Below are 25,046 nucleotides of genomic sequence, written 5' to 3'. Positions count from 1 at the left end.
CGCGTTTGTGGGTTCAAATTGATCATTATTGCCACGACTGTATGCTGCAATAATCATGTGTAGGCTTGGTGTTTATTAGTGGGTTTATTAGAAAATAATATATTTGGTACGCCGTGGCCCGGCCCGAATTTTAGGCCATCCCGTGTTACACACCGAGTTCAATTAGAATACAGTAGCTACGCCCCTGCTTTCTGTTCAGTGAACTGGGTCGACCTTAGATGGCCACCAGGGTCTCACGCTGGTGATGCGACTCATCAAGTCCTGAAATTTCGACTGCTAAACAAGGCAATCAGTGTCATTTAACGTGTATTAGTCGTGGCTAATGTACGAGTTACGCACACGCAGATTTTTGTCGACATAAGATGGATCGATATGCCTATGGTTAGAATAGCAGATTTTAAACAACTTCTATTTTCTGTCTGTAAATCATATATGTTTACTTCGTCCTCTGGTGTTTGGAAAAAAATCGGTCATACTTTAATCTTTTTATGTCCCTTACAACATTTCTAATTCAGTCTGGCTGCCTTGAATTTATTGCATTTTTTAAAACAAAACAAAACAAAAAAACCCAAAACAAAAACAAAAAGAACAATATGCTGTCTCATGGGAACTGCGGGGTTCGAACAAATAATCATATAGTGATGCTGACACCATTTCTGTGGCACAGACAGATATGTATATTTAGAGTTACGTCCCCTTATACAGCCAACTTCAGAATCAAGACACCTGTGCTTACATTGATTAAGTGGTTGTGAGCTGTGAGTACTTTCCGGAGATGGTAATCCGTTGTCAGGGCTGTCGATTGGACAATACGTTCTATGTCCACTTTCAAACTGGCTGCTAAAATAGACCATTCTCATGCTAGACAAGCGCCGTTTGTGCTCGGCGAGGGGTTTTGGACAGGGACGAAAAAAGTTATTTAACTAACACAGTATCATTACATAGAATAGAGACTTTGAATATGTCAAACTATTAATAACTTACTATAACATAGATCTAATGTGGTTAGGTGATTTTAGTACGGGGATAAGATGGATGGTTCAGATATCAGTCTTTTTAGATTTATTGATTTTAGTCTCAAATTCAATTTGAAATTGTCTGTCACTTTCAGTGATTAGATCTACATAGTCATGTCAGACGTGAAGCTCTGAAGCATGTGACGTCATGGACTCGAGCCCCGTGCCAACCTGGGATACCTTCATCCACAGTAGGTCATTTCAATAATTAGTAAATTACCCTTTTTAAATTTAGCCTGAATAATTTGACAGTTAAGAAATAAAGATTGTCAAAACTCACTTGCTGTTCCGAAAATTCAGACTAATGGGTGGCCTAAACAGGCACTGATGTGGAGCGATTGGTGTTTCTTCCCAACGGTTGAATATGAAACCAAGCTACAAGTTGGTCCTCACCTGCTCCCTACACCGTGACGGACACAGGGACTGAGCTACTACTGTCCACACTGGCAGAATTTCTTCACCTTAAACCGTGAGGAAGGTGGATGCCCATCACATTCTGATATTTGAAAATATCCCTGGTATTCCTTGTCTCATTGTAATAAAGTATTCCAGCGATCAACGTTTTTTCTAATGCATTGGTGGTATAGAGACTGATCTAGTTTGATTTTATTCCTGTGCTTTTTACCTCGATTAACCATGTCATGTAAAATATGATGTAAGCAAGCCATTTGTTTCGTATAAGTCTGATAGATTGCAAAGCTTTGTATTTATAGGGGCACTGATGTGGAGCGAATAATGTTTCTCGCCAACGGTCTAATTACGAAACCAAACTGCAAATTGGTCAGCGCCTGCTCCCTCGACCGGGACAGACAAAGGGACTGGGCTCCTGTCCATATTAGCAGAATTTCTTCACCTAAACAGCCAGGAGGCCGGATGCCCATCATATGCCATTATTTAAAAATATCCATGGTATTCCTTGTCTGATCGTAACAAAATATCCCAGCAGTGTAGATTTTTTCAGATGCTTGGATGGTATAGTGACTGATCCAATTTGATCCTATTTCTGTGTTTTTAACCCTGATATATAATCATGTTATGTGAAAATGTGATGTCTACAGGCACGTAGTAAGCCATTTGTTTCAGTCCGAAAGATTGCAAAGCTTTATATTTAGGTAGTTTTGAGTGCTGGTTCAGCTGTGATAGCAAATATCATACGTAAATTTTGGTAGCTATGGTAGCTACCCTGGTTTATTATTTATGATAATAAAAACACACAGTTGATTTATTTGAATTCGTAAACAAAAACAATGACTTTGCCTTTGGTAGAGAAATCTGAAAATTTTCTTATGTAAAAATAAACCCCTAATTACACCTATTTACCCAAGTATACAGCAAATGCCTGTATGTATTCCTTATGTAACAAAGTTCCATTGGTATCCTCACAACAGTTTCGGCCCATAAGTGTTTTCAGGCTGCATGTGACACAGAGATTACATCTTCCTTGCTGTAACTCGCGTTTGATGGTGTAAACCTACACATGTTATTTGTCATCATTCTCTGGATGGTCAGTTAATGAATTTATAACAGGTATAATTAGTAGTAACACCACTTCTATTACTCAACAAAGGTTCCCATTTGGCATTTCTACACCCTCTTGTAAAGTGTGAGTGTAAAAACAACATCCTCCCTTCAAAGAATTAACCACCCTTGCGTTGATTGATTGATTGCTCATTATTGGTTAACTAAATTACTTAGAATGGTGGACGTCATACAATTAGTTGCCAGGTTTGCTGTCTTGGGTGACCAATGAGAGGTTTATCAGGTTTTCACCAATGTGACAGACATGAAACGATGTGTTACTTTTTTGCAAATTAGACTGTTGTAAGAAACACAACACAGAGCAGGATTATTTACCAGCTGCAGATGAATGGAATACGATTTCTTTTATGTGGATATTGATGGATACATTCCTGAACAAGGTAGTAGCCTGACATTGTTTCTATAAAATTAGTCTGTTTTACATTCATTATTTGCATTTTGTTTTAATTTATTTGTTGTAGCATTCAACAGAATCTATGTGACAGAAAACACACTAGATCGCGTATGTGTGTGAAATAGGATCCACATTGGCAATCTATACAATGTATAAATGTTGCAGTCATGTTAGAAATTTACTATAAGTATAAGCAGACAGTGTGTTCTTTTATTAATTTTCAAAATCATACAAATATGACAGTAAACTAATTAGGGTTATGAGACAAAATATAGAGACGTACATTGGCTTCGTTATTTTTCCGTCCTAATAATTTTTTACCATTTCTACCACTGGCAGGTGAAGTAAAAATGAAGTAAAAATGACTTCACCTTAGTTGATCTGTCTATAATTAAACTATCAATTGCTCATACGGACTGCACAGCAGAGGTCACGAACCAGTCACGAATACGGGGATATCATCCGGGTACTCACGGGAGAAAAACAATAACAAAAGTTTACACCAGTCCACGGAAATTGCTCCGCATTAGTGACCCTTTAAAGCATTGGAATTAATAATGACTTAATTGGTAGAGAAATCTGGAAATATTGTTAGGTAAAACCTGATTATACCTATTTACCCAAGTACACAGCAAATGCATTTATGTATTTCTTATGTAACAACAAAGATCCGCTGGTATCCTCAAAACAGTTTTGGCCCATAAGTGTTTTAAGGCTGCATGCAATATTGTGATTGCTTCTCCCTTGCTGTAACCTGCTTTTTTTTGTATAAACCTACATATTATTTGTCATCATTCACTTGATGGTCAGTTAATAAATTTATAACAGTTATACACAGGTAACACCACTCGGATTACTTGACAAAGGTTCCCATTTGGCATTTCTCCTGTCTGGAGTAATTACTGAATGTTTTAAAGCAAGGTCTGATGTATTACATGTTATGTAATATGTGCATGTAAGTGATGCAAGAGGGTTTATCAGCTGAGTTACAAAAACAAACATGGAATTAACCAAGAACACATTGATTGATTAATTACTGTATCTTCCACAGAAGATTTGTCAAAAGTGTTTATGTGTGTGGATTTACTCATCTATACTGACTACAGCCTGTCATGAAGTACGGGTGTTAAAACAACATTACCTTCATTGATTGATTGCCCATTATTGGCTAACTAAACTATTTAGAATGGCAGACATCATACAATTAGTTGTCAGGTGTGCTATCTTGGGTAACCAGTGAAACTATACACCAGTGTGAAAAACCTGCAGTGATGCATATTAGACTGTTGAAAGACACATGACATAGAGCAGGATTACTTACCAACATTCAGCAGAATCTGTATTACAGACAACATACTTAGTTGCGCATAAGGCTTGTGTGAAATATGATTCACGTTAACAATCTATACAGTGTTTAGATATTACAGTCATGTTAAAAATTCAGTATAAGTATCAGGAGAGTGTGCTTTTTATTAACTTTCAAAATGAATACAAATATGATAATAAACTAATTAGGGTTATAAGACAAAATATGAAGAGGTACATTGATCTCGTTATTTTTGAGTTTTTTACCACTGGCAGATGATTAAATTTCAAAGTGTTTCATTTGTTTCCATAATAATGAAGTAAAAATGACTTCATCTTTGTTGATCAGTCTGTACTTCAACTGTCAACTGCACATATGGGTGGCACAGCAGAGGTCATGAACCAGTCACAAATTCTGGGATATCATCCGGGTACTCACAGAAATTGCTCTGTGCTAGTGCCTCTTTAAGCCAATTCACTTCTGGTGATTACCTGCAAATAATAATGGGTCCGACTGGACAACTGTATGTTTGAGTTTTGTTTCCCATCAAAATGTGGTATTGTTTATACCCATCAAAGCAGTATCTCTTGTGGATGCCCGTTTTCATGAATTAGTTTGTTTATTTGTTGTTTTGTGCAGTTCTGAAGCTACTGCAATGAGTCTTTCCACTACCTGTCTGCATGTTGTAGGTAACCTGTTGAGTGCTGGCATTGTGAGTGGAGTATGTCTGGCAGCCCAACATGGAGTGCCCATCTACACACACGGGGAACTGGACAATCTGGAACAGGTAGCTTCTAAGAACAACCATCTGATATTGGTGTTAATGTCTTGTTGCTGAGGTAGAGAGGCTCATGGGTGTTTCTTGTCTGGAAGAAGTCCATAAACCAGACGAAACATCTTGCTGTTGACCATGGCATGGATTGTGTAGAGCTGATGGTAAACACTAGAGCTTACACTGAAGGTGCCGTCACATTAGAAGGTGGTGGCTCTGGAGAGGTGTTGGAGATTGGACGATGTGGTGAAGATGGTCATCTTGTTAAGTTCAGCTAAAGCATGGGATGACCCCTTTCTTTAAAACATTCTCACTAATCCTCTTCATCTGCAGGCTGCCTGTACAGTGAAGATAGACCATCCCCCAAACCCTGTGTGTGTTACATGAACAGAGGAAGAGTAATCTGTGTAGTTGTAATCTCTGTCAGCAGTAGTCCTGCAATATCACAATGGGGGACCAGAAGATAATAGTGCTCCTAAGATCGTGACTTCAATACTTTACATAGACATATGGTAGTGGTGGCATTACAATCACTTTGAGGAATGGGGCCCAGTTGTTTTGTGGTCTGAGTTGTCTGTGATCAGGACTCCATTGTGGGGATTGGCTTTTAAGCTATGTATTAAACTGATTTTATGACATAGGCAGTTTGAAATTTGTGTCAGTTCTGATATACATACCTTGGCTGTATTGCTTGAAGCATGTAGTCAAGTATTCCTTCATATAACAGATGATGGAGATGTTACAGCGCTTATCTCTCCACTTTGACAGAGTCGATTAAGTTAGAACAGGTGGTTGAACTTGTTTGTGATGCTGCTCATTGTATCAGCCACTAGGATATGTATGCTGTATATGTAGTTAGGCTATTGCTAACAAGTGAGTGAGCGAGTTTATTGTTATGCCATTGTTAAGCAATATTCCAGCAAAATCTAGTCAAAGACACCAGAAATGGGCTTTACACATAATACCCATGTGGGGAGTTGAACTCAGATCTTTGCCGTGATGAGCAAATGCTTTAGCCACTAGATTACAGTCAGAATACTACAGTGTTGGTAATCATACTTGCTTAGTCATGGCTTGCATTGTTCCAACACTGCCTCATTTCCAGGCTGATCTTCAGCAGTTTCTTCCTGTGTTTCGCTCGATATCCAGCCAACACACAGAGTCCATTCTGGAGGCCGGGTTCATGATCCCATCGAAGGGTGGGAAGACAACAGAGTTCAAAGTGTACCAGAAGACATACTGCAGGTAAGCACATGGCAGGGATGGTGGAGTACCTTAGCCAGGTGTCGTTCGTGCAGAAACAATCACTGATTCAGGTATGGTGGAGTACCTTAGCCAGGTGTCGTTAGTGGATGAGCAACCACTGTTGCAGGTAAAGGGGAGTACCTAAGCCAGGTGTCGTTAGTGCAGAAACAACCACTGTTGCAGGTAAGGTGGAGAGTACCTTAGCCAGGTGTTGTTAGTGCAGAAGCAACCACTGTTGCAGGTAAGGTGGAGTACAACTGCTCAGTGAATGATCGGAGTACTTTAGCTATATGTCCACTGTTCAAGGGATAGTGTGACTTGTGTTGGAGGAGTAGATCATAAGATGTCATGATACTTGTGATGGCATAATCATTACTTCTGAAAACTTAATACATTGTTCTGAAAAGTAAGGAATGTATTTTGTATAATATTTGCAGCAATGTTTACTTTGTAACTAAACTTCTCTCCTGCAGTGTATATGCCACCTCAGTGGGGAATACAGAAGGCCTGATTGTTAGCAACCTCCCTCATGGCATTCTCCTGTGTACATATAGGCACCCGGTGCAACCTGGAATCGCAATCAAACACGTGGAACAGTTCTGTGATCAACTCAGAGCCTAGACAGCCAGCGAGCATACTGTGGTCAGAATAGAAAGACAGCATTCAAAGAAGTTAACTTCTGTGACAGTTCTGTGTCCGAGGATGCTGCAGAATAGTTCTGTGATCTGGTCAGTACCAAAACAACAGTTAGAAAATGTTTGGAATGATTCTTGTCATCTGCTCAGTGTTAAGAGCATAGTTCAAGATATCAACACGTGGACAAGTTCATCGACATTCACATACAAATTGTGACAAGATGAGGTGTAGGAGCCATGGTATGTTAATATGTGAAAGAGTTCAGAATGATTTGACTCTAGCTGTCTTGACGGTGTGGTTCACCCTCCAGCCCCTGGTATGATGATGGAGCAAGACTTGACAGGTGTTGTCTTACTAAGTGTGTACAAATCCACAAGTAAGTAGTTACAAACAACACAAAGTTTGCTTCATTAAAAAACAAAATTTTACTATGCCAAGGCAATGCATGAGAAGTATGAAACAAGAATATAGTATCAAATGCATGATTCCTCAAAATTAACATAGATATAAATACTTATATTATTTCATTTAAAAACGCAAAGTTGCAATAAAATAACTTTGAAATCAATGAACAAAGCAGTAAAACGCCAGTGACAAAGATACAGAAAATTCAACAATTAATGTTTGAAAAAAGGAAGCTTAAGACACTGAATAGAGGAATGCTTCATAGGTGTGACAGACAATTCAACATACATGATTTGATTGTATAAATCGCGGTTACACTGATACTAATGATGTCTCTCTTACACTCCAAACATTGTGCATTTTTAAAAAAGCAGCAGTCGTGCATATATGCCTACATACATATTGCACACACTATACAGTAATCCAAACCATAACGTCCTTGGATTTGACAGTATGTTAAAAAGATGCCTAATGGTGTATCAACTCAAAATTAGACTCAAACTGTTTTGTATATTATTCTTGTAATAAAGTATTTTCCAATTTAAGACTCTATTCTTGTGACAACATAGGTTCACCATGTTCATTATTACTGGGTCACTAGATTACCTTGTGATGCTAAGTACTGGATTATGGTGAGGGAGTCATTGCTTCAGTCACTGCATACCCTGTGTACATCACGTACAATCAGTTTAGTCACTAGATCAATGTGCCGTACACGAACCATGCACTGCAACAGAACTGTGTTCAACACCGTCATCAGATTCGCTAAGTGTGCTGTCTTCTTAAGTTTCATCAAATGGAACCTACGTTAACATGTTTATGTTCACGAATGTAGCTTCTCTTACAAATATTGAGGAATATTTCAAAACACAGCCACCACTTTTTATTTGGATAACACAAATGGTCCCCCTTCAAGTTGGAACTTCCAAAGCCTGAGTAACAAACTTTTCAGCCCGATAACGTACCTGCAGTAGTTGTGACTGGTGGTATGTACAACAGGGGAGACCTTCCACCTTATCTCATACCATTCAAAGACTGGCACACTCAACACATGGTCAGTATGCACCTGCATCAAAGCACTATATATATGATGTTTTAAAAAGAAAATAAGAACAAAATACTTTCTACTTATTAGCAAATGTTTTCAAAATGACAAAAGCACCTGGACTAAAACCCATGTATGTGGCAAAATGCACTTGATAGAACAAGCCTAATAAACAAAAGATTATCACAATGTAAAAGTACCCTGAAAAAATATTAACCTTTCCTTTCCACACCATCTACCTGTCCATGTGCTGCTGGATATACCGGGGATAGTCCGATGTTTATGAATTCAAGGTAAATGCAAAGTCAGTTACTTTAATTTGCTTCAAATCATGCATTTATATTTTCTATATGGACTTTGAAAATACCACACTTCAGGCCATAGATGTTGCATGACATGAAAGGGATACCATTGTACCAGTGGACAGGTATAATCACAATCACCAAGGAATGAAAGTAAAACATGTCGAACTGAAACAGGTGAAACAATTCAATATCCACACTAACAAAGCTGGCTGTGCACATACTATGACATCCTGATCCACTGAAGAGTCCGACAAGGAGGTGAATGCAAGTATACAGAGTGTAGAACCTATCACAAAAACAAACTGATCTTTGTGCCACATATCTTATCACCTTACACGCAGCTGGTTTAATGACTGTATGACTATCTTACCACCTTACACTAGTCATCAAGCAGCTGGTTTAATGACTGTATATGACTCTATCATAGACTTGCAGAGCCATAGGCCTAATTCCCCCTTCTCAATTTTCATATCTGATGTTTGATGACAGAATTAATCATAGAACCTTAGTCATTTCCATACTTTGAATTTTCTTACAGCTTTAATAATCAGTCTTGAGTTCTAGAGATGAGGCCTAGGTTGAGTTTAGCATACATTCTGGTATGTTCTACTGGGTTACAAACAGAACTGAGTTGGGGCTGAGGCAGAAACACATTCCAGTCATATGACCATCAATCAGAAGGTCAAGGACAACATATTTAAGACATTCACAACTAAGACTGACAATTATGGTATGGTCCTTACAAACCAAGGACCATAATTAGGGGGATTTCGGGATTTAAACCTATTTCCATCAGATCCTGGCTACTAAGGGACACAACTCTGTATCACAACAATGGTCAATCAGTTCCAGCATATACAAGCTTGCCACAGTGACCAACTGTCAAGGTAATGCTGTACCTGGCATTTAACTTTTAATGGATAGCAAATATTTAGGGACAGATCGGAATAGGCAAAAATGTTGATTTAACATGATGGCAGATAATCTTTTGATAATAGATGATCTCTCAAATTAGCATATTACATGACAATGCATGGGAAACAGTTTGTTTTGTGCATCATTACAGAGAATGAATAAACTGGAGTAAATAGTAAGTCACTGGTTTAATCCTTCTTTAAAGTTATTCCAGGTATATGCTGGTGTGCCAGCTTCAGGTCAGAGGACAACCTTCAGTGATGCAGATCTCAAGCGATTAATGAAAACTGAGCAGCTAGGAAAATATCACCACTTTTGTGCGAAGTAGGCAATGTGGTTTGGATCGTCTTTCCTGAAGCTGCAGATGCCTTGTGCTTCATTTTGATGGGAAAGAAGTTCTACACTTAAAAATTTCCAACATTCTCATTAGTTATAAAACATGACCAGTTAAGGCAACACTAGAACACCCATGTATCCAGCTCACATAGAAAGTTCTTCAGCTCATTTATATGTATCCCCGTAAATGGTTGTTTGCCAACCCCCTTCACTACAGAAATAGGAGTAACGAGGATAGCCACTGGATTATCCATACACCAACAGCCTGGATCACTGAAACTAGCAATTGTTCTAGTCAGATGACCGGTTAAGCAATCGTCTGGATGTGTCACAGTTCTTGGCCCCAAATGTTTTGATATACCCGGATTTAGACACAGCACACACTATTTAAAGACGAACTGTGACACAACAGACCTGTGACTACTGATATTGAAATACAGTCTATATACTGAGAAATAGGGAAAACTGTCCTAGGAACCACTGGAAAGAATCAATGAAGTCTGCCAACAAACATGTTAATCACTGTGACAAATAAAACTTGAAATCAACAGAGAAACTTGCGACAGAACACCTTCATGTATGGGACAGACGAGCAAACAGAACGGTCATTCCATAATTACCTTACAACATGTATGTGCACTGGTGAAAAAATAAATCTATGTGTTTATTGCTTGTTGATGTGTGTTGTTTACACCACTTGCACATTAAAGTAAAAATACCCTAACAAGGCAGCCACAGTCTTGACCCAATAAAACAATCTCTATTCACCGTGTCTTCATCAAACAACAAAAGTTGTAGCCATGTTTATGACAAATTCCACATTACAAATTAAAATCTTTCACCCTTAGAACCTTGGAAGGGAAGCATACTGTCAGCCAGGAGGTAACTTCGTAGCATGTCAAATCATGAAATCTGGCAAACTAATACATATATATTTTGTTGTGACCAACCTGTGCGTACACGTGAGCCAAATAAGCAAGCCTATTTCCGGGCCATAGACAAAGATTCATATACCTAACACACACAATCATCAGATGATGCCACAGCAGAACTATCCTAATTGTGTTTTCTAGTGTGTATGGAGGACTGCCAAATCAAGCTATGTTATCCAAGCAGCATGTAGCGTCTAATGATATGATCTACCAAGCTGATGATGCATCTCGACTATTACAGAATATTGTACAATAATGTTCTATACTAGTCCTGTAAACAGTATAGTGAGATAGCCCCTCTCCTTCACCACAGGGCATAGGATATACACACAAGTAGCTCATACAAAATCTAGCAGCTGTTCTCATTAACAAAATCATCCTGCAAACCTTTCCATTTTTCATGTTTTTCCATTATGCAAGATGAAACTTATTTGCAATATCTTCATATGATGATCTTCCACAGTGGTTCTATGGCAACATTTGCAGCGTACCCTTTCGGCTCTGCTTGTCAAAATCATTTAACTGCAACAGCCTATAGTTCACCACAGATTACTGTTACAATCACATCCTGCACCTCGGGCTTGAAACACAATGGTGAATAGCCAATAATCTTGCATCATGAGTTAAACACCTGAAAGCTGGCCCGTTTACTATGTACAGTAGATATAGGGTTGACTCAGTATACTGTATATACCATACACAAGCAAGCAGTATGTACACGATTTCATTGGTTAATGAATACCCGCTAGCTGATATATATGGATAGATATATATCAATTATATATTTGGTATCAAGCATCCAGTAAGGTCACTCTTTGCTTGCTCTTCATTACCTGTGTGTCCAACACATTACAAATCAGTAACTGTAACAATAGGGAGTCTTCACTACTCACAGTACACAATTTTCTCTCATAATATAGTTTTTTATCATTATAAGCAAAATTGCTACAGGATAAAAAAGAGACATGAGTTCACGCTGCATCTTTCATTTTTGCAAGACTGGGGCACCGAGAATAGCATCATATTGTTTATCCATACAAGGAATCAAACCAGGAACTTATATGTAAGGAGACTGGGGCACCGAGAACAGCGTCACATAGTTTATCCGAACAAGGAATTAAAAAAGTAACTTATCTGTGAGAAGCAGCCACATAACAATATGGATAACTCAAGCTGCCTGGTCAATAATCATATGACTTATGAAAACAGGTAGCTATTGTCTACTGGGTGAAATGACGCAATTGCCTAGAGTGTCACATGTGTTTTGTTGTGGCCTGTATGGGTGTTCTCAACACCTCAAGGTCATCATGGACAGAGCAAGGTCATGGGCAGGGTTTTCAATGATTCGCAATGCTTAAATAATTACAAATTTTTAGAATGTCATTCACATTTATGGAGGTTTGACCCAAACAGTATGCACAAAGACTTTCCAAGTCCATATCCCCAATACTAAATTACACTCAAACGTCACTCCCATATGAAGTAGCTCGAGGTCATGTGATAGGGATCATCTGAGATGCAGCGTGAACTACTTACAACTTTGACATGGAATTACATTAGATTATATAATCCCTAAGAGCTTAATACTGCAATATGTGAACTAACTGATATAATAATAGCATCACTTTCTGCCAGTGTGTCTGCTTTCTCCCTTTCTCAGGTCAACCTCCATGACTAATGCTGTTCATGCCAGGATAAATAACAAGGGGTTGCTAGGATACCAAATAAAAGTTTGTGAAATGAAATATGAGGATGAAAAAAAGAGCATTTTTGATATTTAAAACTAATCTTTAATCAACTTAAGACTTAATTCTTAATCATTTTAAAATATTAAAATATCTAAAATGTCCGATCACCGAAGTATATAAATAATCACAGTATGAAAGAATTATGTAGCCATTCTGTAAAGAGTAAAAATTGTAAAGAGCTATGAGAACATAGTTGAACAGAGAATGTAGCAGTATAATTCAGGGCTCAGACATTGCACTGGAGTCAACACATGTTCTGGACATGCAATTTGGTCCTTGTCGATACTCTTCACCCTTAATATCCATGTGGGAACAAAGTCGTCGCCCCTTGCCAAGCCCTTCGTCAATGGTGGCCGTTAGTGTGTCTGTTAAACTCGTCACTTAGCTGCCGATTTGAACACACTGAGCTCTCCTTTCCTCGAAACAGGGAACTTGAAAATGGATGGATACCATTAATGGATTCAAACGTCTTTATATGATTCAACGTATCTTCTCCATTGACTCTTTCACTTGGTTCTGTTTTCGCTTCAAGGTTGGGTTTGAGCCTCTTTCTGGAAGACGAATCACAGTCAAGGTTGCCTGTCAAGCGTTGGTCCCCATTTGTATCAGGCGTGATAGAAGCAGGTTTGGCGTCGAGTCTCATCGTCAGGTACTGGAGCAGGACACTAGGGAAGTCGTCCACCTCATCATAGCCTGTAGCAAACACACATCTCCATCACTAACCAGAACTGACCTGAGCATTTTGTAAGTTGAAGGAGGTGTAAACATAAAACCTGCCACAATTTTAGCACATCATCACTCCATAAATGGAAAACATATTGTAGTCAAATCTAATTAATAGGTACGATTTTGAAAAGTGAAAATCTTGTGACTTAATCTGATTCTTAAAAATGACATTTTGTCCTGGACCTCCTTTCACAAGGCACTAAGGTGATTGTAAGTCACTGAAGTAACCTTTGTGCAATGCTAAAGAATGGGAGTTAAGGTTAACCTTAGAAAAGATTGCTTGGTTAAAAAGAGCCCCAGGTCTACAAACTACATTCATATGACCACAACATAGGTGTTAGGGCTACCTGGGAATGAGTTGATGTCGATGATTGCATATCTCTGCGTGCTGCTGTCCATTATAACATCCACACCAAACAGGTCATGGTCGAAGACCTGCCGTATCTTTCTACCAAGGTCACACAGCTTCTCTTTGTCTGGCTTCAGTGGAGACTGCTCCATGTCAGCCTTGTCAAGCTTTGAAATATAATACATTGTGTATGAACCAGTTTTATGCTGCTTTTAGCAATATTCCACCAATATCGTGGCGGACAACACAGAAACAGACTTTACACATTGTACTCATGTGAGGAATCAAACGTGGGTCTTCAGCACAATGAGCGAATGCTTTAACCACAAGGCTATCCCACCACCTACAAATAATATACATAAGTGTTAATCATCACTTTCCTATATAGCAACAAAAGTCTGGGAAAGTTGCAAACAGCCAACATAAAACTGTCTAACCAAAGCAAAACAAAGCAACACTAAGTGCTTGAATCAGTCTAAGTAAACTTATCCTCAGTACGCTGTTAACTTATGCTATTTAACGTACGCTCGCTTCAGAGTGATGCACATGGCGTACGTACAACCATGACAACGTTGAGTAAACAGTCGCTGAAAATAGTGTTTTGGCAAAATTCAAAGATGTTATCTTGCGGAAATATTAGCTAATGGTAACCATGTCAACAGAAACCCCAAAGTGTATATACTGCAGGTCAAATAACTGTGTTATATGCGGATTTTTCTTTGTGTCAGTGACCTGAATATTTTGAAAGTCCCTCCAATCCCTAAATAGAAGTCATTGTCTGATTGGTTAAATCTATTTAACCGTCTCCAATTTGACTGGACGGTCATTGGTCGCTGAAAGGTTACCTGACGCGACCTTCTACTAGGTTTTGTTAGATTTAGTGGTGGAGTGTAACGAAATACACTGAGACTAAGTTTACTTACACTGTGCTTGAATGAATGTTGTTTTACTCTGCAGTCAGGACAAGCAAAACAGTGGCCAAAAGCATGATCCAAAATGTGCACACGTGATCCCATTTACATCACCTCATATCACAAGAATTGGAGAGATAGGTTAAGACTTGTGAATCATCTTCTGCAGAACAATTTGTGGCACGTTCACTTGGCTAGCTGCCAACCCTTCAGAGTCTCCTAGTAACCCCACCACACTCCTGCTAGTCCTTCAGTTGAGACTGGCATCTACTTACTATTGTGAGATAGTGGGAACAGCCTCGCTTTGACACGTTGTGGGTATCGAAGAAGATTGTCTGGTGATCTGGAACAGATAGGTTTCACGTAAGTCAGCAACTCTGACAGATATGGCAGCTCAGTGTATGACAAGAAGCAGCAACTCTCATATCAGGATGACAAATCTTTCTAAGCCACACTGTACAGATAAACAGGGTTTTACTTCACATCACAGACCACGATCAACACAATTCTCCATGAATCATAAATATCAAAACGCAACTTTGCTAAGCACCTCTTCTACAGATACGGAGAGTGATCCCCAAATTTGTTAAACAATCCATTCAAATGTGTCCAAGTTATTGTTTGACAAAAAGTTACAATGGGCTTTCAAGTTGAAAATATGTAAATTAACATAACTCTTTAATAAAATGGAACCAACCACTGTTCAATTTTTTATCAAAATTATCAAATTTGCACTGCATCTCTGTTTTAGAAAAATAGGGTGGTCCCCAAATTTGAAAACATTCGAACAATAGTTTTCTTTCAAGACATGACCAAACTTCTTTTTGTACCTCCAGCATAGAAGTTCTTCAGCGACGGCCTCTCGGCTATATAGTACTTGTCCCCGACAGCATATATCTTGAAGAGCAGTGCATTGTGGTTGATAAAAGACTGAGCTACACAAGGAAACATGAGGTCCGACAGACCAGCCTCGGTGAACACTATCGCCATCTGGAGGTAGAAGAAAGAGGCACACAATTGTTAAAGGAAACATCCATCATAGTGGCCTCACTGATGTGGATGTACATACCTTCACTTTTATGCATAGGAGTATCACTCATGTTTATGTCAGCTTGAGATAAAGAACTGCACAGGAAGCTTAGTGAACTAAAAACAGCTATACTGGTGTCCACAGGAAGCTTAGCGAACTAAACACAGCTATAGTGGTGCCCACAGGAAGCTTAGCGAACTAAACACAGCTATAGCGGTGCCCACAGGAAGCTTAGCAAACTAAACAGCTATAGTGGTGCCCATAGGAAGCTTTGCGAACTAAACAGCTATACTGGTGCCCACAGGAAGTTTAGTGAACTAAACAGCTATGGTGGTGCCCACAGGAAGCTTAGCGAACTAAACACAGCTTTAGTGGTGCCCATAGGAAGCCTAGTAAAATAAACACAGCTATAGTGGTGTCCACAGGAAGCCTAGTGAACTAAACAGCTATAGTGGAGCCCATAGGAAGCCTAGTGAACTAAACACAGCTTTAGCGGTGCCCATAGGAAGCCTAGTGAACTAAACAGCTATAGTGGTGCCCACAGGAAGCCTAGTGAACTAAACAGCTATAGTGGTGCCCACAGGAAGCCTAGTGAACTAAACACAGCTATAGTAGTGCCCACAGGAAGCCTAGTGAACTAAACACAGCTATACTGGTGCCCACAGGAAGACACTATGCATAGCAAACTGTGGAGTATTCAACAACGTGTTGCCAGAGGGCATATTGATAGGGTACTTAATCAGGGTGCAGTGTGGCATTTAGTGTGGCATTTAATCAGGGTGTAGTGTGGCACTAATCAGGGAGTAGGGTGGTATTTAATTTGACATTCAATCAGGGTGCTGTGCAGTATTTAATCAAAGTGTAGTGTGGTATTCAATCAGGGTGTAGTGTGGTAATTAAACTGATATTCAATCAGGGTGAAGTGTGATTTCAATCAGTGTGTATGTTTAATTGGTGATATCCAATCCATCACATACCTAATTCTGAACAAGAGGACAAAGTCATCTTTATCCCTTGAAATGGCTAAATACTCTCATGAATATGTCTACAAGTACATGTGCCAAATCTGGTGAAGACATAGAGAACAGTTTTAAAGTTCTGCCCTGAAAGAGATCCCTACCACCAATTTGAGTCAAAGTCAAACTTGTTGCCATGTAAATGTAAAAACTGTTTACTTCAGAATTCCAAAACTACCAAAAGGCACCAGTACACTACCAGGCCCATTGGTGTTCCATGTTTGGTGAAGAAACATTAAATTGTTTTAGAGGTCTGCTTTAGCCAGTAACCGCCACAATTTCCATTTGAACACACTTGCTGCATTAGGACATTTTTCTTACAGCGTATATAGTTTCATATATATTTCATGTTTTGATCCCAGAGTTAAATCTGCACAGAAAATTTCTGGGTTAATTGGGGTTTCAGTTCCTTCTACTAATATCCCACATTACTAGATCTACTGCTACCTGTCAGTCCTGTGTTGGGACTGCCAAGACAACATACCTTGTGTGACAGCTTGGAGCCATGAGCAATACTTGGCTTACACACTGAAATGAAGGAAACCAGGATTACACAAAGATCAGTTTATGCTGACAAAACACATACCAGGAACCTAGTATTCTCATCAAATGACTTTCTTGCCACTCTGATAAAGGACACTTGCTGCCCCGACTAACACTGCTTCTAAAGTCCAGATGTTACCACAAATGACGAAAGGGTCTCAATGGACTTTATACACAATAACCAGTTTATATGTTTTCCCCTGAATTTCTGTTCTGTGAGCAATATTAAGGCTATGCCACTGCAACATGAAAAGGATAGAAAAAAATGGATATTGATAGCCAAGCATTCCAGACAATGGGCTCCAATCTGTGTGCAATCCCAGCCAGGCGTTCCAGGCAATGTGCCCCAGTCTCTGTGCAATCCCATCCATGCATTCCAGGCAATGTGCCCCAGTCTCTGTGCAATCCCAGCCAAGCATTCCAGGCCATGTGAGCCTGTCTCTGCGCAATCCCAGCCATGCATTCCAGGCAATGTGCACCTGTCTCTGTGCAATCCTAGCCAAGCATTCCAGGCATTGTGCTCCAGTCTCTGTGCAATCCCAGCCAAGCATTTCAGGCAATGTGCCACAGTCTGTTTGTAACCCCAGCCAAGCATTCCAGGCAATGTGCTCCAGTCTCTGTGCAATCCCAGCCAAGCATTCCAGGCAATGTGCCCCAGTCTCGGTGCAATCCCAGGCAAGCATTCCAGGCAATGTGCTCCAGTCTCTGTGTAATCCCAGTCAAGCATTTCAGGCAATGTGCCCCTGTCTCTGTGCAATCCCAGCCATGCATTCCAGGCAATGTCCTCCAGTCTCTGTGCAATCCCAGTCAAGCATTCCAGGCAATGTGCTCCTGTCTCTGTGCAATCCCAGCCAAGCATTCCAGGCAATGTGCTCCAGTCTCTGTGCAATCCCAGCCATGCATTCCAGGCAATGTCCTCAAGTCTCTGTGCAATCCCAGCCAAGCATTCCAGGCAATGTGCTCCTGTCTCTGTGCAATCCCAGCCAAGCATTCCAGGCAATGTGCTCCAGTCTCTGTGCAATCCCAGCCAAGCATTCCAGGCAATGTGCCCCAGTCTCGGTGCAATCCCAGCCAAGCATTCCAGGCAATGTGCTCCAGTCTCTGTGCAATCCCAGTCAAGCATTCCAGGCAATGTGCCCCTGTCTCTGTGCAATCCCAGCCATGCATTCCAGGCAATGTCCTCCAGTCTCTGTGCAATCCCAGCCAAGCATTCCAGGCAATGTGCTCCAGTCTCTGTGCAATCCCAGCCATGCATTCCAGGCAATGTGCCCCAGTCTCTGTGCAATCCCAGCCAAGCATTCCAGGCAAATGGGCCCCAGTCTCTGTGTGTAACCACAGCTCAACATTCCACACAGTGCCCCAACTACAAACAAACCACAGTGAATGGCTTCTGGGTCACATATTTAGCTATTTCTAATTACAAGTGTGATATTCTCTGCCTTGTAATTCCTGCAGGATATAACATATTTCCCAATAGTTCAGTCTAAGTAAACTTGGGCTCAGTATTAATTGTTACACTGCTTAAACTGTGTCTAACAAACCCTAGTGCTGGAGTGCTACTCTGCTCTGTAAACCTCACAGTGAAGACAAGCATTGTGTTTCTCAAACTGATTTAAATCCTTGTGACACAACTCATGTCCTGACACCTGTCTTGTGTGTGACAGACAGACTTGCGACCGTCTGTTTAAAACGTACAATTACAAGACATACAATGGAAGATTGTAACTTCAAGGAAGACCAACCAATAGGGTATGTGACTTGGGCCTCTGCCAGTTTCCTGCGATTGGTATCAAGGTCACTCGAGGTCAACTCGACAAATGTTGGCATGAACACATCAGAGTCTGAAACAATACAAGGGGAAATGAAGCATTTTGTTCTTTAAAAAAAACAAGTGAAAAGAAAAACAGTTTGTTTGACAATACAGTTAGTCATGGGATGTTGGTTTAATGTGGGAAGCCTTTTCAGATGCAGGCTGCAAACCACTTTAGTGAAACCAGCTAGTTATTGACCTTAAAGGATCTGCTGCTTCAGGACACCATGACTTGGGTGACATCAGTTACAACACTTTAAGCCATCCCTGCAAATACTTGTTCATAATTTTCATTACATTTTGAACTTACGATCACAGACAGAAACACATACAAAACAAAAGATGGCACAAAAACAGTTCTGCAGTGTTGGGGGGGATTGTCCCAACCAAGATTTACGGCATGTCTGAGTGAGTGTTGGGTCACCTTGCTGGAACAGACTGCTCTCCTGGACCATCTTGTACTGGTTGTAGCGATCCAACAAGTTCACCATACTCGGCAGTGGGTCGATTACAATACATTCTGGGTGACTGTTGATGTAATCCTGAAACAAACACCACTAATTACTCCTAAAACTAAGCAACAGCCTGCACAGGAATAGTTTCATAACTCAACCTGATTTAAAGCAAACTATCTTACCATAATGTGGTCTCAGTGTTTGTCATTTTTGTTTAGCTTCAACCAGAGTGAAAAACGTGCTCTAAAGTTCACACTTTGATTTATTTCACCATTTGATATCAGTTAGCTCTATCTCAGGAAGACTATGTGGTGTTTGGAGTTCAAAAACCTTAGTGTAAATGTATTTGGTTCTATGACTTGCGAGTGTTTTGACCTCACAACCAAAGTCCTTGCTTCACATGTCCTTGGTCCGTAAACTATTTGCTTCTGTAATGGTTTATGAATGTAAAGAAACTGTGAAAATAGCAGAAGGTCATATCTAAGGGGAGAACACATAATTTTAGTCTATTCCATCTATTGATCATGTGGCATCTTAACTTATCCAGAGTGGTCTGTTTCTGGTTTCAAGTTCTGCGTGAACCGATTTTTGGGATGTCACATGACACGAGAGATGAAGATGGGTAGTCAGCTATCACTTGTTTGCTTCATTTGTGATATAAAGTGAGATACACCTGTTTGAAGTATTCTGTACATGCTGGTCTGGTGTGCAATGACATATCAGATCAATGTCTGTCTACACTAACTGTCTGGTACTGATGACACTCTCGTCAGAGGATTGATCTCCAGTTTTCAAAAAACTTGTTATTAAACACCTGGTGTCAAAATCATGATTTGAACAAGACATGATGGCCTCATTAGAATAGGTCATCATTTGGGTATACAGGGCACCAAGTGGATTGATTGGTCAGACCTGGTTGATGCCCATTACATCAGACACTGGATTGTCTGGTCCAGACTTGATTGTTTCCAAGCCACTATCACACAGCAGGAATACTACATCTTACAAGATTAGTTTCATACATTGTCACACAAGAGGCAAACACAAAACTGAGAAGTGTCTCATCAGAAAGACACTCAGACAGGCAGCAGGTTTATATAGAAGGATGTGGACAGGCAGCAGGTTTATACAGGAGGATATACACTTGCAGCAGGTTTTTACAGAGGATGGACACGGGCAGCAGGTTTATACAGAAGGATATGATCACTAGGAGACAGCAAGACACTCAGACAGCAGGTTTATACAGAAGAATGTGGTCACTAGGAGACAGCAAGATTTTAAGACAGGCAACAGGTTTATACAGCAGGATGTAGACAAGCAGCAGGTTTATACAGAAGAAATGTGGACACTAGGAGACAGCAAGATTTTAAGACAGGCAACAGGTTTATACAGCAGGATGTAGACAAGCAGCAGGTTTATACAGAAGAAATGTGGACACTAGGAGACAGCAAGATTTTAAGACAGGCAACAGGTTTATACAGCAGGATGTAGACAAGCAGCAGGTTTATACAGAAGAAATGTGGACACTAGGAGACAGCAAGATTTTAAGACAGGCAGCAGGTTTATACAGCAGGATGTGATCACTAGGAGACGACAAGATGTTAAGACAGGCAACAGGTTTATACTGAAGGATGTGATCACTAGGAGACGACAAGATGTTAAGACAGGCAGCAGGTTTATACAGCAAGATGTTAAGACAGGCAGCAGGTTTATACTGAAGGATGTGGTCACTAGGCAATGGCAAGACACTATGACAGGCGGTAGGTTTATACAGAAGGATGTAGACAGGCAGCAGGTATATACAGCAAGATGTTAAGACAGGCAGCAGGTTTATACTGAAGGATGTGGTCACTTGGCAATGGCAAGACACTCAGACAGGCAGCAGGTTTATAGAAAAGGATGTAGACAGGCAGAAGTTTATACACAAGGATGTGGGCAGGCAGCAGTTTATACACAAGGATGTGGGTAGGCAGCAGTTTATACACAAGGATGTGGGCAGGCAGCAGTTTATACGGAAGGATGTGGACATGCAGCAGTTTATACACACGGATGTGGGTAAGCAGCAGTTTACACACAAGGATGTGGGTAGGCAGCAGTTTATACACAAGGATGTGGGCAGGCAGAAGTTTATACACAAGGATGTGGGTAGGCAGCAGTTTATACACAAGGATGTGGACATGCAGCAGTTTATACACAAGGATGTGGGAAGGCAGCAGTTTATACACAAGGATGTGGGCAGGCAGCAGTTTATACGGAAGGATGTGGACATGCAGCAGTTTATACACACGGATGTGGGTAAGCAGCAGTTTACACACAAGGATGTGGGCAGGCAGCAGTCTACACACAAGGATGTGGGCAGGCAGCAGTTTGTACACAAGGATGTGGGCCATCAGCCAAGAAGAAATCTAGGAACAGCAGGAACTGGGTACACCTCTTACTGGAGATCCACACACTAATGTGCAGAAAAACATGCTAGCTCAAACAAATTGTTCTACATGACCTTTGGGAGGATACACCTTACAGTAGGTTATAATGTACGCAGCATACACCTGTCATATGGGATATACTGTGAATACAAAAGGCATTATAAGCATTGAGAATGTCCACCACAATAGGGTGGAGTGTTGTATATTTTAGAGAACCCTTGATGCCAAGTGAAGTGTCATGTGAAATATGTCCACTGACTCAACAATGACCCCTTGACCCTATTTCAGTATCTCCATGCCGAGGCCAAGGACAGGGTGTCCCACAATGTAGTGGTTCTAGGACAGGGTGTCCCACAATGTAGTGGTTCTAGGAAAGGGTGTCCCACAATGTAGTGGTTCTAGGACAGGGTGTCCCACAATGTAGTGGTCCTAGGACAGGGTGTCCCACAATGTAGTGGTCCTAGGACAGGGTGTCCCACAATGTAGTGGTTCTAGGACAGGGTGTCCCACAATGTAGTGGTTCTAGGAAAGGGTGTCCCACAATGTAGTGGTTCTAGGACAGGGTGTCCCACAATGTAGTGGTCCTAGGACAGGGTGTCCCACAATGTAGTGGTCCTAGGACAGGGTGTCCCACAATGTACTGTTCTAGGACAGGGTGTCCCACAATGCAGTGGTTTTAAGATAGGGTGTCCCACAATGTACTGTTCTAGGACAGGGTGTCCCACAATGCAGTGGTTTTAAGACAGGGTGCTCTACAATGTAGTGGTCCTAGGATAGGGTGTCCCACAATGCAGTGGTCCTAGGGCAGGGTGTCCCACAATGCAGTGGTTCTAGGACAGGGTGTCCCACAATGCAGTGGTTCTAGGACAGGGTGTCCCACAATGCAGTGGTTTTAAGATAGGGTGTCCCACAATGTAGTGGTCCTAGGACAGGGTGTCCCACAATGCTGTGGTTTTAAGGCAGGGTGTCCCACAATGCAGTGGTCCTAGGACAGGGTGTCCCACAATGCTGTGGTTTTAAGACAGGGTGTCCCACAATGCAGTGGTCCTAGGACAGGGTGTCCCACAATGTAGTGGTCCTAGGACAGGGTGTCCCACAATGCAGTGGTTTTAAGACAGGGTGTCCCACAATGTAGTGGTCCTAGGACAGGGTGTCCCACAATGCTGTGGTTTTAAGACAGGGTGTCCCACAATGTAGTGGTCCTAGGACAGGGTGTCCCACAATGTAGTTGTCCTAGGACAGGGTGCTCTACAATGTACTGTTCTAGGACAGGGTGTCCCACAATGCAGTGGTTTTAGGACAGGGTGTCCCACAATGCAGTGGTTCTAAGACAGGGTGTCCCACAATGCAGTGGTTCTAGGACAGGGTGTCCCACAATGCAGTGGTTTTAAGATAGGGTGTCCCACAATGTACTGTCCTAGTGTCCTAGGACAGGGTGTTCTACAATGTACTGGTTCTTGGACAGGGTGTTCTACAATGTAGTGGTTCTAGGACAGGGTGTTCTACAATGTACTGTTCCAGGACAGGGTGTTTTACAAAGTACTGGTTCTCGGACAGGGTGTTTTACAATAGGGTGGAGTGTTGTATATTTTAGAGAACCCTTGATGCCAAGTGAAGTGTCATGTGAAATATGTCCACTGACTCAACAATGACCCCTTCACCCTATTTCAGTATCTCCATGCCGAGGCCAAGGACAGGGTGTCCCACAATGTAGTGGTTCTAGGACAAGGTGTCCCACAATGTAGTGGTTCTAGGAAAGGGTGTCCCACAATGTAGTGGTTCTAGGACAGGGTGTCCCACAATGTAGTGGTCCTAGGACAGGGTGTCCCACAATGTAGTGGTCCTAGGACAGGGTGTCCCACAATGTACTGTTCTAGGACAGGGTGTCCCACAATGCAGTGGTTTTAAGACAGGGTGTCCCACAATGCAGTGGTCCTAGGGCAGGGTGTCCCACAATGCAGTGGTTCTAGGACAGGGTGTCCCACAATGCAGTGGTTCTAGGACAGGGTGTCCCACAATGCAGTGGTTCTAGGACAGGGTGTCCCACACTGCAGAGGTCCTAGGACAGGGTGTCCCACAATGCAGTGGTTTTAAGATAGGGTGTCCCACAATGTAGTGGTCCTAGGACAGGGTGTCCCACAATGCTGTGGTTTTAAGACAGGGTGTCCCACAATGTAGTGGTCCTAGGACAGGGTGTCCCACAATGCTGTGGTTTTAAGACAGGGTGTCCCACAATGTAGTGGTCCTAGGACAGGGTGCTCTACAATGTACTGTTCTAGGACAGGGTGTCCCACAATGCAGTGGTTTTAGGACAGGGTGTCCCACAATGCAGTGGTTCTAGGACAGGGTGTCCCACAATGCAGTGGTTTTAAGATAGGGTGTCCCACAATGTACTGTCCTAGTGTCCTAGGACAGGGTGTTCTACAATGTACTGGTTCTTGGACAGAGTGTTCTACAATGTAGTGGTTCTAGGACAGGGTGTTCTACAATGTACTGTTCCAGGACAGGGTGTTCTACAAAGTACTGGTTCTCGGACAGGGTGTTCTACAATGTACTGTTCCAGGACAGGGTGTTCTACAAAGTACTGGTTCTCGGACAGGGTGTTTTACAATGTACTGGTTCTAGGACAGGGTGTTCTACAATGTAGTTGTTCTAGGACAGGGTGTTTTACAATGTAGTGGTTCTAGTACAGGGTGTTTTACAATGCATTGTTTCCAGGACAGGTTGTTCTACAATGTAGTGGTTCTTGACCAGGGTGTTCTACAGTGTAGTGGTTCTAGGACAGGGTGTTTTACAATGCTGTGTTTCCAGGACAGGGTGTTTTACAATGTACTGGTTCTAGGAAAGGGTGTTCTACAATGTAGTGGTTCTAGGACAGGTTGTTCTACAATGCAGTGGTTCCTAAACAGGGTGTTCTACAATGTAGTGGTTCTAGGACAGGGTGTTCTACAATGTACTGGTTCTTGGACAGGGTGTCTTACAATGTAGTGGTTCTAGGACAGGGTGTTCTACAGTGTACTGGTTCTTGGACAGGGTGTTCTACAATGCAGTGGTTCTAGGACAGGGTGTTCTACAATGTAGTGGTTCTTGGACAGGGTGTTCTACAACGTAGTGGTTCTTAGACAGGGTGTTCTACAAAGTAGTTGTTCTAGGACAGGGTGTTCTACAATGTAGTGGTTCTAGGAC

General features: G+C 41.3%; 2 protein-coding genes across 2 annotated transcripts in view; one reads left to right on the top strand and one right to left on the bottom strand.

Annotated features, from left to right (window-relative positions):
- Nucleotides 1-677: 677 nt before the first annotated feature.
- LOC137293695 (uncharacterized) lies at nucleotides 678-7,853 on the top strand. Its single transcript, XM_067824397.1, has 5 exons — nucleotides 678-758; nucleotides 1,112-1,207; nucleotides 4,945-5,042; nucleotides 6,133-6,272; nucleotides 6,746-7,853. Exons 2-5 carry the CDS (start codon nucleotides 1,165-1,167, stop codon nucleotides 6,891-6,893), a joined length of 429 nt encoding a protein of 142 aa, XP_067680498.1. The 5' UTR covers nucleotides 678-758; nucleotides 1,112-1,164; the 3' UTR covers nucleotides 6,894-7,853.
- LOC137293693 (inositol-tetrakisphosphate 1-kinase-like) overlaps nucleotides 7,315-25,046 on the bottom strand; it is a 39,585-nt gene continuing 21,853 nt past the window's right edge. Inside the window, exons 4-10 of the mRNA XM_067824394.1 lie at nucleotides 19,404-19,521; nucleotides 18,912-19,010; nucleotides 17,111-17,154; nucleotides 15,411-15,570; nucleotides 14,856-14,923; nucleotides 13,668-13,836; nucleotides 7,315-13,287 (exon numbers count right to left, since the gene is read on the bottom strand). Of these exons, the coding sequence (XP_067680495.1) occupies nucleotides 12,938-13,287; nucleotides 13,668-13,836; nucleotides 14,856-14,923; nucleotides 15,411-15,570; nucleotides 17,111-17,154; nucleotides 18,912-19,010; nucleotides 19,404-19,521 (1,008 nt within the window). The 3' untranslated portion in view covers nucleotides 7,315-12,937. The remainder of the gene's footprint in view (nucleotides 13,288-13,667; nucleotides 13,837-14,855; nucleotides 14,924-15,410; nucleotides 15,571-17,110; nucleotides 17,155-18,911; nucleotides 19,011-19,403; nucleotides 19,522-25,046) is intronic.

The sequence above is a fragment of the Haliotis asinina genome, chromosome 8 (assembly GCF_037392515.1).
Source record: "Haliotis asinina isolate JCU_RB_2024 chromosome 8, JCU_Hal_asi_v2, whole genome shotgun sequence".
In the NCBI taxonomy this organism is placed as follows: domain Eukaryota; kingdom Metazoa; phylum Mollusca; class Gastropoda; order Lepetellida; family Haliotidae; genus Haliotis; species Haliotis asinina.
This window is presented reverse-complemented; position numbering and strand designations above follow the sequence as displayed.